The sequence below is a fragment of the Papaver somniferum genome, chromosome 11 (genome assembly GCF_003573695.1).
Source record: "Papaver somniferum cultivar HN1 chromosome 11, ASM357369v1, whole genome shotgun sequence".
In the NCBI taxonomy this organism is placed as follows: domain Eukaryota; kingdom Viridiplantae; phylum Streptophyta; class Magnoliopsida; order Ranunculales; family Papaveraceae; genus Papaver; species Papaver somniferum.
This window is the reverse complement of record NC_039368.1, coordinates 23839052-23854725: the sequence shown is the minus strand read 5'-3', so window position 1 is coordinate 23854725 and position 15674 is coordinate 23839052. Positions and strand designations below refer to the sequence as shown.

At 35.3% G+C, this 15674-nt stretch overlaps 1 protein-coding gene across 1 annotated transcript; it reads right to left on the bottom strand.

The window, feature by feature from the left end:
• Positions 1-9711: 9711 nt before the first annotated feature.
• LOC113322350 (protein SCARECROW-like) lies at positions 9712-13112 on the bottom strand. Its single transcript, XM_026570424.1, has 2 exons — positions 10675-13112; positions 9712-10275 (listed from the first exon to the last, which is right to left on the bottom strand). The coding sequence occupies exons 1-2, from the start codon at positions 12708-12710 to the stop codon at positions 9831-9833; spliced, it is 2481 nt and encodes an 826-aa protein (XP_026426209.1). The 5' UTR covers positions 12711-13112; the 3' UTR covers positions 9712-9830.
• Positions 13113-15674: the final 2562 nt, after the last annotated feature.

Here is a 15674-nt window from a genome sequence, read left to right as displayed (position 1 = left end):
TTTTCTCGATTGTCTATATAGCCCTTATAAAGGTAATACATTTATTCCAGGTTTATTATATGAAGCAAAATGCTGTCATAAAGAAGCCCTATTCACTTGTAATGTTGGATGCTAAGTATGTTGTACTAGGTTCTCGGTTATTCAAACTTGAAATCATAGTTTTTCGTTATCTTCAGGCAATATACAAAAGAGACTCTTATAAGGAAAAGAGCATTCTTATTGTTTTCAGTTCTTCTACCACAAATGTATATAACTTATAGATGTGTAACTTCTAGTTACACATGCTAATTAGATGTGTAACTTTTACTTACACATACTGATTGAATGTGTATTTTTCACAGAATCATTTAAATCACTCTCAGGCGATAATCAGATCAATATTGTAATAGGCTTGTGTTTTGCTTTCTCATTTAGTTTTGGTGCACTAAATGATATCTGAATTTATCTTTTAGCTTGTAAGCATTTCTATTCTGTATGCGAAATTGATAAGGTTTAGCTTGTCTTCTCAATGGTTTATAAATATAGTTGAATCGGGTCAATTCAAATCAAATTGAAATGTGCAGATGATGAAGTTAATTTGATATTTCTTCACTTTGAACTTAATGGGGTTGTTTCATCACTTCTCCTTGAGGATCAATTCAATTTCTGAGGCACAGTCTTCGCAATTTATGTGTTTTTGTATTTTGAAGTCACATGTCTGAACTGTGTATTCATTTGAAATTTGTATTAGGAAGAGAAATGTCTATTTGTTGTAAGTTATCTGACATTTTTTGGATGTGTAACTATTAGTTACACATGCTAATTAGATATGTAACTTTTAGTTACACAAGTTAAATGGATGTGTAACTACTAGTTACACATGCTAATTAGATGTGTAACTTATATATATACATGATAGAATGCAATTTACACGAGATGTGTAACTGCAGTTTACACAAGCATTGCATATATATAACTGCAGTTTACACAAGATGTGCATATGAGATGTGAAGACGTTGAGGTAAAACTTTATTTCAAGAAGTGTGCGTATGAGATGCAAGAAGTGCTGAGCTTCTATGCTCGTGTTGTTGGAAGTATACTGTGAAGACATTGAGGTGAAATTTCATTTCAAGTTTTTTTTACTTTTTGTTCTTTATTAAACAAGAGGTTATTTACTACTTTTCAAGTGTTTTTCATCTTTGCTTTGCATTTTTATTTTGTCTCCTGATTTATGATTATTGAAAAGATAATTTGAACATGAACTTGTGACCCATCGATTGTTTATGTTGAGGCAAATATTTGAGTTTTTTTCATGGTTAAATGTTATTAAATGGTAGTTGTAGACCTTACAGGATGAACAAGTATTTCGAGTGTTTACTTGAAATGAGGATGGTTAGTTCTGTTATTGCAATGTCTGGGGATTATGTATTTCAATACCGATTGAGGCTTTGTTGTACATTTTATGATGCAGGCGTTTTTTTGGACAGTTCATGTGTTGGCTTATGGAATATCTACGTTAAACAATGCAGATGCTTGTAAGAAATGCTAAAAGGTCAGTCTTGTGCCTTATTATACATTTCATGTAGCTTTTGAAACATTAAACAAAATAAGCAAAATGTGAATGTGCTAGGGTAGGAGTAATAATTAGCGGATATATTTGTTGAATTCTTTGTATTGTGTTGCGTCTTCGGTAGCTGAATAGATTGTATCTGAAGACCTCTAGTTTTCATACATTGTTTCTGCTACATAATTGTTTGCAATGGTACTTGCTTACACAGGAAAAGCATATATTGGAATGTGAATGGTGACTACTACATTAGTTGAAACTGATGTCTTTGAGGCTTGTTAGTTTTGATGCTTTGATAAAAAAATTTGCCAAAGGTACACAATTAGGCTCAGTATTTGCTGATTACATAAGTCATATGTATGTGTAATTCCTAGTTACACATGTTATATGCATGTGTAACTTCCAGTTAAACTAGCCAGATGCATGTATGACTTCCAGTTACACTAGCCATATGCATGTGTAACTTCCAGTTAAACTAGCCAGATGCATGTGTAACTTCCAGTTACACTAGTCATATGCATGTGTAGCTCTTAGTTACAGATGCTAAATGCACATGCAAAAAGTGTTATTCTTATTTTTGGTAATTTTATTAACATAAAGTTGATTCATTTTTCATGAAATATTATATGTAAGGTTATATAGAATCTACAAGGAACTGAGGTTTCAGTACAATGGCAAAGTTTAGCAATATTAGAAGAAGTCAAAATTTCAGCTACAAAACTAGTATCTTTTTTGGGATTTCATTATGCAGACAGGCGTGCAAACAAGGTGGTTGATTTGTTAGCAAAAAACGGAAGAAAAGAAAATCTAGCATACTTTTGGTTTAACTATGTACATGTGTTTTTAATTCCTTCAATGGCTCTTGACATTGTCAAAGCTCAAAATGTATGTAACTTAAACTCTGTTGTACGCACTACAGATGGCGTCAATTCTGGTGATTCAATCATCGGAGGAACAAATCAATCTGATCTGATTTCCAATGAGTCTGAATCAAAGGATTAACCCTCTGCCTTTGGTAATCAACTCTACTTTCAAAAAAAAAAAGGTTCCATAGAATATGAGAAACTATTATATGTTCTATGTACACTGAAACTATTTTTGTGTTCTATAAAGACAGGAACCACAGTCATGGTTTGCTTATTTGTGGTATTGGTCTCGCTGGAACTGGAGTTGATGCTGAATACACAAGTCAGATGCATGTGTAACTCTCAATTACATTAGATAGACGCATATGTAACTCTCGATTACACTGGACAGATATGTGTGTAAATTCTAGTTACACATGCTAAAAAATTGTTGTAACCGAATATTAAAGTAATACATGTACTTTTTTATGTTTTCTTTTTGATGTCTATTTTTTGCATATATATACAAGTGTAACTTTGCATTACACATGTCATAAGGGTGTGTAACTTCTGGATACACATGCCATATGCATGTGTAACTTCTGTTTACGCATTCGCACCGTACTTTAATAAATTCGGGCCTAGATTTAATAATTTTGGGCCTAGATTTAAATTATATTTAATTACGGGCTTGATGATATACATAAGGGTATCAAGATCTTTTAATAATTCGAGACCTAGATTTAAACTTCTTTTAATTAAGCGCCTCATATTATGGGTTACCCATGGATGGGGCCTGAGCCTAATTTTCCCTTATGGATTTTGGACAAATAACTTATTTTCCGTTCGTAATTGTGTTGTGTTGCATCTAATCTAACTTTCTCCTGACTGACAGCTTGAATTTCAATATGGTAATAACAGCTGCTCTTTAACCCTCCTCGTGAATATGTTCCATGGGTGACTGTGAATGAAGTACCCATACACATGGTAAGTTTGCTCTAGAGGTACCAATACAAATGTTTATACACTGACTTCGTTTCTCTTATTCGCATGATATTGAAAACTTCACGAAATACAGCTGCAAAGCCCACAAAGGCACTTCTACACCTAAAGCTTGTAAGGAATTACCAAAGGACATTATCCCTGCAGAACCAATACCAAACATGAAAGTCTGTCGCCTGAACGACACATCTCGGATGACTAAACCAAGGCCTCGAGGAATTACTGGGTGGAAGTTCTAATCTCGAAAATGTCCCAACCGATCAATATTCATGCATCAGCCACTTATATATATAATCTGTTTGTAGTAGATCATATGTAGATCATTGATCACATTTAGTCCAAAGAATTCGTACTATAAAGGAATGTAATTGGGGCTATAGTGATGATGATCTGATCTTGTTTTGCTTTCTTAGTAGAAAGAAATAATAAGTGAAGATGATATTGTTTTTCAAGCAGTATTTGTATTTTCGTTCATTTTCTAAATTTCTAAGAGCAAGGGCTATGGGTAGTGTCAACCTTTTAAATGAAAGAGTGCACTACCAATTTGAGCAAATTAGGCTCTCTCATGGGTAGGTTTCAACCCACTTTTCTCCCAAATCCTTCCACATACTCGTTCATTCGAACGAATAGTTGGGAGTTTCACACTAGACGGGGATAGTCCCCGTCAGAAAAAAGAAACTTTTAGTGTAAAGCATTAGCTTTTTTTTTGTTGGGACATCCCCAATTAAAATCTTTTTTTTTAATGAGACATCCCCCATTAAAATCTTTTTTTTTTTCGTTTTTTTTTAATGAAAAATCTTTTTTTTACTGCAAAGATTTTAATGCAAAGATTTTAATGGGACATCCCCATTAAAAAACGAAAGTTTTTTAATGCAAAGATTTTAATGGGACATCCCCATTAAAATCTTTTTTTTTTTTCGTTTTTTTTTTTTTGACTATCCCCGTCTATGTAAAAAAGCATTAGGTTTTTTTTTGTTGACGGGGGATTGTCCCTTTTCTAAGAAGATTTTTCTTTTTTTTGGACGGGGGACAGTCCCCATCTGGTCTAAAATCTAATTTTTTTTAATTAAACGGGAGACTGTCTCCCATGTAGTGTCTTTATTTTGTATTTGCCCATAGTCTTTCATATGAAAGAGTTACAACACGTTTGTTTTTTCCTCTATATAGGTAGAGTGTTCTATATAGAGGTTTACCTCTATATCTATATAAATATCACTATATAATCTCTTTTAAAATCATGTTTGTTTGACCACTATCTAACAACTCTATATTGTGTACCCAATTTTATATATTTCTCATTTTACCCTTATAGTATTCAAAAAATCCATGAATATCCATTACAACCAAAGATGTTCAAAAATTCCAAAAGGAAAAAAATGTATTAGAAAATACAACCAAAGATGTTCACTTTTTCTGAAACAGAGCGAAAGTATAACTTTTTTCTGAAACGGGGTAAAAATATTACTTTTTCTGAAACGGATCAAAAATATCACTTTATCTGAAACAGGCGAAAGTATCACTTTATCTGAAACGGGCGAAAGTATCACTTTATGAAATGATAGACGCATTTATGTGTCTAATATAGCTCATTTGTATATATTGTTAGTACTCGATATTGTACTTATTTGGTTATTTTATGTATTTGTAGGTGTTTTTGGAAAATAATCTCTTGCGGCGAATTTGGCTAAAAATGTGGCATTTGGACCTCCGTTGATAACGTACCGGAAGCGCCTTAGAAGTGTACCGGAAGTATCCCAGAAATACCCCGGAGGAACCCCGAAAAAAATGCGGAAAATGCCCCAGAGGACACTTACTATACGGACCCTTGATTTTGGATAAGGGGTAACCTAATTACTAAGGGGTGACCCATTTCCAGGCATCTGCTAAAGGGAGACCAGCCACAGATAAGGGGAGGTCAACTTCTCAAATTCAAAAGAAAATTTTGGCGGGAAAAAAGGCAGCAGCGTCAACAGTTTTGGATCAAGGATTTGAGCGACCTATCAGGCGATTCAATGGGCAAATTTGATACCCACGGACTCTACAAGACATAAGGGACCTGTTAGAAGCGATTATACCCATCTAATTGGGCTGGATAAGTCACAAAATCCACACAAAGTCAAGACAGTGCACACGGTCCCTGTTTAGGGTTTTGAATTGGTTTGAAAGATTTGGGAGAGATTCTTGCGTGGGATATACTTCAAAACAGTTGAGTTCAAGTCAGAGAAGATTTTGGGAGCAATAGAATAGCTCACAGACGCATACAAAGATCGACAGATGGAATTATTGTTCAAACTGCACGTGAAGAATAAGAGATTTATTCTCGAATTTGATCGAGTTTCTAGGGAATCTGAAGGCTATATAAGTGTTGGTTTACATTAAAGAAAGGTTAGAAACCCTGAGGAGAGAGTTTAGAGTCCAGGAGAGCCGAGGAGAAGCGATTACAGAGAGTTATTGTTGCTACTGCTGCTGCTGTTCGAGGAGGAAGAAGAAGACGAAGAACAGACCTGCTAAGGCAGTCGTTCTTCATCAGTCTTAAAACCAGAAACTGTGTCGTTGTTTTACAGCAACAGAAAAGTATCGCTTAATTTTCAGCACTTACCCCTTTGTAACAGTGACGCTGTAACACTTTTACAGCGTTGCTAATTCATATTTCATCATATAATCATCAATAAATACACCTATTTTAGCCATGAATTTATCTTGTGAGTGTGTTTTTGGGATGAGGAGCTAAACCCATTATCCGAGACGACGGAGGAAGCCATTGGTACAAAATTTATTGGTATAATTCTAATTTTTATATTTATTTGCAATATTATTATTTGATTATTTGCACGAATTAAAATTGAATTAATAGTTTTTATTGAGTAATTGTGAATTGACTTGATGAAGCATGCTGGGTTTTAGTAACTTTTGATGTTTTATACTTTTTAATTACAATTATTACTTCAAAAACTTATTTGAGGTAAATATTAGAATTGATTTTAAAGATAAAATTGCATAAGAACTATTTAGAGTTTACTATTAAAATGGTCATTGGTGGAATCCTAGTCTTGGTGTTTTTCTCCAAAACTTTGAATTATTTTATTTAGTTGCCTGTTTAATTTAAATCTAGAAAAAATTGTTTTCTTCACAAGTCTGAAAAGACCCTGTTTTTACCACTACTACAATCACTATTTGAAAAACCATCATGAAACGGGCGAAAGTATCACTTTTTCTGAAACGAAAAAAAAAATCACCTTTTCTGAAACAGGGCAAAAATCACTTTTTCTGAAACGGGGCAAAAACATAACTTTTTCTGAAACAGAACGAAAATATCACTTTTTCTGAAACGGGGCAAAAATTTCACTTTTTCTGAAACATGGCAAAAATATCACTTTTTCTGAAACATGGAAAAAATCACTTTTTCTGAAACGGAGCAAAAGTATCACTTTTTCTGAAACGGCGCGAAAGTATCACTTTTTCTGAGGCATGCGAAAGTATCACTTTTTCTGAAACGGGGCGAAAATATCACTTTTTCTGAAACGGCGTGAAAGTATCACTTTTTCTGAAACAGGGGAAGTATCACTTTTTCTGAAACGGGGCTAAAGTGTCACTTTTTCTGCAACGGAGCAAAATATCACTTTTTTCTGAAACAGCGCGAAAATATCCCTTTTTCTGAAACGGGTGAAAGTATCACTTTTCTTGAAACATGTAAAATTTTAGATTTTAAATTAAGGAATTATTTTTGGACATGATAAGTTTGTTCGAGGATATATATTAGTCATTTGAAGGTTTAATAGAGGTAGAGGCTCAAAGATAGCACCTCATTGGTGCTATTTGATTTCCTCTATATAGATAGAGATTTGCCTCTATCTTTGTAGAGGTAGTGGAAAAAACAAACACCAAATAAATGGGACCCACCACTATATAGAGGCTAATAGAGGTTAGCCTCTACATAGAGGAAAAAACAAACATGATGTCAGTCTTTGCGAAATTATAACTAGACTTCCTTAGAGCATATTCTATGGGTAGTCTCCAAGTGGAGACTAACATCATATTTTCTAATACATTTTTTTCCTTTTGGAATTTTTGAACATCTTTGGTTGTAATGGGTATTCATGGATTTTTTGAATATTATAAGGTTAAAATGAGAAATATATAAAATTGGGTACACAATATAGAGTTGTTAGATAGTGGTCAAACAAACATGATTTTAAGAGAGATTATATAGTGATATTTATATAGATATAGAGGTAAACCTCTATATAGAACACTCTACCTATATAGAGGAAAAAACAAACGTGTTGTGAGTTTAGTTTTCATTTAGATCAATGAAATACCATCTCTGGTAAATTTAGCTAAGACCTCCGTTGCCGGCGAACAATCCCCTGTTTTTTGAAGTCAAAAAAGTTAAACTCAGTCCTGTCCTTTAGGGAGTTACTTGTCGTCAAATGACTAATGGATGTAAATTTTAGCATTAGCATCTAAAATTAGTCGATCAACCTGATATTGAAATTCATATCTTCGGTTGTTTTAACTGCAACTAAATCCATGCCTCACCTAAAAACTTTTAAATGACGTGAAAATATCACGGTTTAACTATGGCCGGAAATCCTAAACACTTGCAAGCACTAGGGAATAAGAGTTTATTTCATCACCCGATGATTGTACACAAAATTGTACCTGTGGTCCTGTAGCCGTCAGCATTTTCTGACCAGGAAATTTGCCTCTACCTTTCTCTATCTTGACACCCTCTAATTATGTTTGAGTGGAAATTCCGGTCGACTGAATGGCTCACATGAAGAAAATAAGAAACACAGGGGACCACTGTGTGAACCAAGTCAAAAGACCCTAAAAGATGAGGGTTTGAAACCAAAGCCATGTCAAACTAGGTTCCATAGGGACCAATAATCTAATCGCATACAAACCATCTTTTCCCTCAAAAAGTTGAAGAAACTGAAACCAAAAGCAAGAGGATCTCGTGACCTTTTCTTGGCTGATTTCGTCATTTTCACACTTAGAAAAAATTATAAAAAATCTTCTTTCATAGCTTAGCCTAGCTATATTGTCAGAAGAAAAAAAACATTATTATTCTTATGATGATCTCTCCATGTATTGCATGTTGTTTCTTTGTCATACCCTCTATTATCACGACTTTCCCAATGCACTCATCTCCTCCTCTTCTTTTTTCTCTCCTCTCCAAATCAATCAAAAGGACTACTCGATGCAGCCAGCCTCACATTCATATTAAACAAAACCAACACAATACTAGCCCCACCACCACCCTCATCATCACTGGTGCATCCAGTAGTACCTACTACTACAATGGCATAGGCATTGGCAATTGCACCACCGTGGAAGCCTTCCAATTGATGAATAAAAAGACAAAAGCTTGAAAAGGCAAGGACCTTTAAAATCCAAAGCCTTCTTTTACTCCCTCATAGCATCCACAGTGGGCGAGTATAACCAAAAATTTGGGATGAGATCGTAACACAGTGGGACGGAGTAAAGATCAAATCCCAACCAAAGATCAAATTCCAGACCAAATATGGTCGCGTATAACCAAAAATTTGGGATGAGATCGTAACACAGTGGGACGGAGTAAAGATCAAATCCCAACCAAAGATCAAATTCCAGATCAAATATGGTCGCGACCAAATCCCAAATTCTAATATAGTCGGGCGTAAATTTAAAGTACGCTTGTTGCTGGGCGTAAATTTAAAGTACGCTTGTTAACGGGCGGAGATTTAAATTACGCTCGATGAAATTTTAATTAAATAAAAAAAAAAAAAGAATGAGGCGGACTTTTAAAGTCCGCCTGTTAAAATTTACAAAGAATGGGACGGACTTTTAAAGTCCGCCTGATGAAATTTTAATGGGGCGGACTTTTAAAGTCCGCCTGATGAAATTTACAAAAAATGGGGCGGACTTTTAAAGTCCGCCTGATGAAATTTTACAAAAAAAATGGGGCGGACTTTTAAAGTCCGCCTGACGAAATTTTAATCATGTACCGTTGCGTCACAACACGGACTAAACCCAAATTTTGATCTTTTTTTTGATCTTTGATCTTTGGTTTTGATCGCACCACTGCAGTTGCTCTCAGTACTACTACCACTGCATGATAACCCTATCAGATAGACTTATCATAGACAGTCACAGAGAGGAGATTCACAAACTAACAAATTTCAAAGTGCATGAGAAAGAAAGAGAGATATTTTCTAATATTGCACAGTCACTAGAACCCAAAACTAGTTCAAAATCAAATTTCCACAAATCATCATTAGAAAAGAGGCAAAAGTTTTAACCTGAAACTGTAAAAAGTGGCAGTAAAATGAAGCATGGAAGAAGAAACAAATGCAACTTTTATTCATCCATCCTCGAGACTGCTACAACTAAATTAAAACATCAAAATTTTCACAACTACTACAATGAAATAAAAACAAGAACAAAAAATGAATCTACCTGTGAATATTGCTGTGAATGGGTCTCCATGCAGAAGCAGTAAGCAAATAAAGATCTTTCCAACCAAGTTTAAGCGTTCCATTGTCTTCAAGCAAAGTGTAACCATCACAAGGAAACATTCCCAGCAACAATGTGGCTTGTGTAGCAGCATTACCAGCTAAAGACATTCCTCTAAACCCAGATTGTTTTAGTTTTTCTCTCCAGTTTTGGAATTTCGTTTCTCCAGTCCTACTAGGTCCCCCAACAGCCAACACATTCTTTATCTCTCTAGATAGCAACTGTTGCTCCACTATATGTCTTTCTTCGCTTTCTTCTCCATAGCTAGCTCCAAGTGAATCAAACATTGCTGAGTAGTAATGGATAGCTTCCACAAACCTTCCTAAGAATGTACCGGCATGACTTAGATCTTGTTCCACCATTGTCACCACCTTTGGCGCCAACCTGCAGTTTTTTTTACACATCAGTCTCATTTCCTACATGTCAAACACGTTCTTATATGCATAAACACCAAGCATTAGAATGTGAAAGAATTATTGGGTATAAAAGAACAATCAAGCAAACAGTGAAGGTGGTGATGACAATGGTGGATCAGGATCTCATGTAAAAGCTGACATATTCTACCCTAGAGCTAGAAAAGTGGGAAAACAAAAGGAAAACAAGGCATGAAAGAATACATTCCAGTAATAACATATATCCAAGGATGAACATAGAAATCGAACAGTGAAATGTTGCTCATAGATAATAAGAATACAACCAAAAGAAACACGAAAACAAAAATGTAACATCATTCCAGTAATAATCAAAATAAAATTAAACTAGTTAAGGGTATTGTAAATTTACCTTTGCAAGAGAAAAAGAGTGTTGTTATCAGATCCTGTAACATCATAGAGAGAATGGTGCAACCAGTGAACAGCAACAGCTTCTCTCTTGCTTACATTCAATCTCTCAATATCCAAATTCCCAACTTTTTCAGCTATTGGAATGAACTCAAATGGAAGTCCTAAAGTTTCAGCAAAATCTGTCAAGCGTTTACCAGTAGCTTCTAATGCGTCAATGGAAGTACCCAAACCAGTTAGTCTAACAAATGGTGGACCACCAGGTCTAGAAGCTAAAATATGAAAAAGTCCAGGCCATTGAAGACCTTGCATGATATCAAGATCAATAATATGAACTCTATCTTCACGTTCAAATGCTTCTTGAATAGCTTGATTAGCTGTGAAATGAGAGAATTTAACGAAAGGACTTATTCCATTAAAGACTTGAAAAGCTGAAGCCACTTTTTGACTATGGGTAGGTCCATTAGATAATGGTGCATATAATCGTATTTCTGAACTTACTAATCGGGCAGACATGGCTTCGGAGAAGTAAGCAGCAACTCGCTGAGCTGATGTACCGAATGGGGTTGATAATTCAGAGATTTCTAGTAACATTGCGTTTGCTTCATCAATATTACCTGTTGAAACCGATTCTGCACATTGAAGAAGTAATGTTAAAAGATGAAGACCATCTTCATCTCTTTTTTGTTGTCTCATTTCTTCTCTTCTATCTCTTGCTATTATTTGTGTAACTGAAGGTGATGGTGTGGTTGGTGTGGTAGTAGTTGTTGCTGGAACTGATTGCGGAGAACTTTGCTGCTGCTGTGGAGGAGAAGGAATCTGCTGCTGCTGTTGTGGTGGCGGTGGTGATGGTTTTGGCTGTGGTTGTTGTTGCTGTTGCTGCTGCTGGTGGTGATAGTGGTGTTTTGGTGGCATATGAGAGGGAATGGGATTTTGCTGCTGAGGATGATGATGTAATTGTTGATTCAAATCTTGGGCTGATGGATTTGGTAATGACCAGTTCAAGAAGTGATTATTATTTGAAGGAATCTGTGGTAATGCTGATGAAGAAGGATGATCTGAGAGAGGAAATGGGCTTAATGGAATCTGTTGATGATGATGTTGTTGTTGTCTTTGATAACCCGTGACTTCTTTCCTTCTATTATCTGTATTAATATTATGTTGTTGCTGCTGCTGATGATGATCTAAAACAGGCTCCACCATCAATGACCTTAATCTAAACTCAAGCAGTGTAGCAAGATTAGGATTACTTGGAAAGATAATCTCTCTAACATTCTGAATAAGTTGAGGAACCGAAACATTCGTAGTAGTATTGATTAAATCTTTAATGATTCCATCAATCCATGCTGTTGTTGCTGAGTTATTATTATTCTCTTCCATTTGAGCAGCAGCAGAAGATGAAGTAATGTTTTGATGAACAATTCGATTCTCTTGCTCAGATGGAAATAATGGTAACCCAGAGAAGTTACAAACAGCAGGTAATGAAGGTAGTAATGGTGATGATGGAAGAACAACATTTGAATGGTGTTGATGATGATCAAGATAAGTGAAGTTGGAAGAAGGAAAATTGAATGACGTAAGAGAATTCAAAGATGGAGAAGGTAAGATATTGGAAGTAGTAGTAGTACTAGTGGAGTGGTTGGATGGGATAGTGATAGTGATATTATTATTATTAGGGTTTAAATTTGTATTGTTATTGTCTGATGATGAAACAATGTTATTAGCATTAGGATTAGGATGATGATGAGGATGATAACCCATTGAAGCAGCTCTTCCGATTTCTGTAAAGGAATTGTTGGGTCTGCGAGAAATTCTTTGATTATTATTATTATTATCAGGTTGAACTTCCATTTCTGATGCTGTTCTTTTTCTCACCATCTTTGGGTCTTGCTGCTGTGGTTGTTGTTGCATTGAAGATGTAAAGCTGTTGTTTTTATCTTCACTGTTGCTGTTACTGTTTCCACTTGCTCCTCCTATTCTGCTGCTGTTACCATTACTACTACCATTGTTGTTGTTGTTGAGTAAAACACAAGCTGCCATTAAAGTTCAGTAATAACCCTAGATTCAGCTGTGGAAGATAATGAATGAGGTGGTGTAATAATAAAAGAACATGAAGTAGTGGTAGTAGATAAGAATGAAGAAGAAGTAGAAGAGAAGAAGATGAAATTGATTCTGTTGATAAGTAAAATCTAACAAGTAGAAGAAATTTTGGGTTCTTGAATCGATGACATCCAAACAGATAATTGTGAAAAGATTGAGACATGGGCTTTTTCTTCTCTCTTCCTTATAGACTCTAAAAATAAAAGAAAAATCACTCTATTGAAAACTCATAACACAATCTCCCAAGAATTCATTGTTTATTTACTTCACTTTTCAACCTCATGAAAAAGTGGATACACTAATTTCTCAAGAATCAAGATGATGAGAAGAAGAAAAAAGTACTCCTACTTAGTAATTAAGAAGGGGGGGGGGGGAGGACTGAATCACTGAGGAGGAGTAAATAAGGAGACTGTGAGTGTAGGTGAAGTATTTATTTGACTGATTGGGTTTTTTTTGTGTTTGTTTGGTTGGGATTTAGCAGCAGAGAGATGGGCTGGCAAAGAGTTAAAAAAAGAAGAGTTAAAGAGGAGGGAGGGAGGGAGGGAGGGAGGGAGGGAGGTGTTTGAGCTTGTTCGTCGTATGGTGTTTGTACGTGTTGTATGTGAAGTTGGAATCATTTACAGTTGTTGAAATTGGAACTTACAATATTAACTACTTCTTCTTGAAAGCTTCACTGGAATTTTAACATCTTCCATGGTGAATCTACTAGCTTTACTATTATCATCTATTCTATGGTGTTTTGAATCGGCTACTGTATGAGATTAGAGATGTGTGTTTGCCTTTTGTTGACCAATCCCGGAGATTTTGATGACTTGGTTGACTTTCCTTTTACCGACCTTGTTAAGGTGCTGGTCACTTCAAGCCCTACTTGTTTGCATATGCCAATTTGGCAACCCTATGAATCTGATATGAATGTGTAGGGGATCTCAGGTCTCTGTTCCGTCTCAACTCGGGACAAATTTATTTAGGTGGAATACTTAATCAAGTATTTAGTGAAGTCGTTTGAAAATCGAGACTAATTGAACTCGCTTAAAGAATATGGATTTCATGTGAGTCACGGTTAATTTTAATTTTTCACACAGAAATTTTCATACAAATTCTTGCCTCAGCAATTTATTTCCGTAAAATTTCGTCTTTTCGAGATTGAGAAATCTGTCTCAAACTGGATTGTCAACAAAATCTTGTATTTCCCAAATTAATTTTGGGTTAAAAATATTATATGGTAAGGATATGGGGTAACTAAGCTAATGCTTGAGTGAATTCGAGAGATCAGAATCGCACAAGACAAGCTTAAACCAAGAAATAGTCATTCAAGTCTTGCTGTCACATGCTCATTTAACGGCCTAAAATTTTCATAGGACATTATACCATGTGTTAGAGCACTGCTCGGTCGAACTCGCAAGCGCTACTATCTCAAGCTTGTTTGTCAAGTTTAGTTGCTAAAACTATACGTCTTGATTTCTAGTCTACTTATAGCTATGTCTTGGATTAAGATAGAATGTGTAGTTGAGCTTTAGACTTCATGGTGTTCATCGATTGAAGACGAAGATCTACTGAGGAGAGCTTGGTGGAACTTCATCAAAAAAAGGTATGTGGAGTCTAAAACTTATCTATCACTCAGAAGTCTATTCTATTTTATCTCCTAATGAGACTAAGTCGTATAGCTATGTAGACTTTTATATTATACAAATTTGATATTTCGAGCTGAGTTTAACTCGATTATCTATTTCTCGAAATATGTGTTGGAAGCTTTCGCTTTAACCAAATTCATCTTTACTCTTGACGAAAGTCATATTGATTATTTCAATAACTTGAAAATTGCTTTGATGCTAATAGTTTGTGGATAACAACTATTGCCATCCTCAAAGAAAGTTTCAATGATTGAAATGAGAGTTTAGAACAAGTAACCATGTTTGGATATAAACATAGTGTGTATTCACATTTCTGTAAAAATCCAAAACCGGGAACGAAGTATGCGTAGCCTTACTCATACTGGTTGGTTGTTGGAAGTCCGGAATCTAGGTATGCGTACGCGTACAGGCGGAAGTTTGGGTTCCATGAATTTCTGCTGGAGTTTGGAATGTGAATTGGTATGCATACCCGAACGCGTACTGGCGTAACCAAACTCGGTCCGGCTACTTGGGTATGCGTACCCGTTTGCATATTTAAGTAGGTTATTTTCTAAAATCGGTTTGTTCATGAACTAAAACATTTATATAATAAGGAATGCAACCTTTTGCAAACCGTTGCTATGATGTTCATGAATTGATTCGAGTGAATCAAAATCGATTTTGCTCCAATTGTGTCTTGTATACTTCTATGACATCCAAGCAATTGAACAACTCTCTAACTAGTTCATTCGAGTCATTTGAACTAGTTATGGTGAAGATGAATAAGGTTGATATGAAAGTTCTCATATTGCTAACCATTGGTTAACTATTGTTGAACCGACTAAGTGTACACGTTAGGTACGGTTACCCAAACCTATATGAAGTTACATTGCATTTTTGTATAACAAGCTAAGTTCGATCTAACGGTTGAAAGATATTAGCTTGAATCTAATCAGGTTTTTATCTAACATTGAATATTGAATGCTTTGTTACCAAGGTAACTTAGATTGCAAATCCTGATTTGAAATCTATATAAAGAAGAACTCTAGCAACTAAAAAACCTAATCCCCACACCTCTTGTGTGATACTAGTCGCATAATCTAGATTTGATTCTCCTTTAACCTTAGGTTTTTTCACGAAACCCTGTAGTTTAACGACTTGAAGACTTCATTGGGATTGTGAAGCCAGACTCAACTATTTTCTCTATAGTTGCATATTCTGATCTTGCTGTTTTCTGTCGTGATTGAGTAGTATCTTCTTTAATATTTGCTCGAGATTTTATCTCCGATAGGCA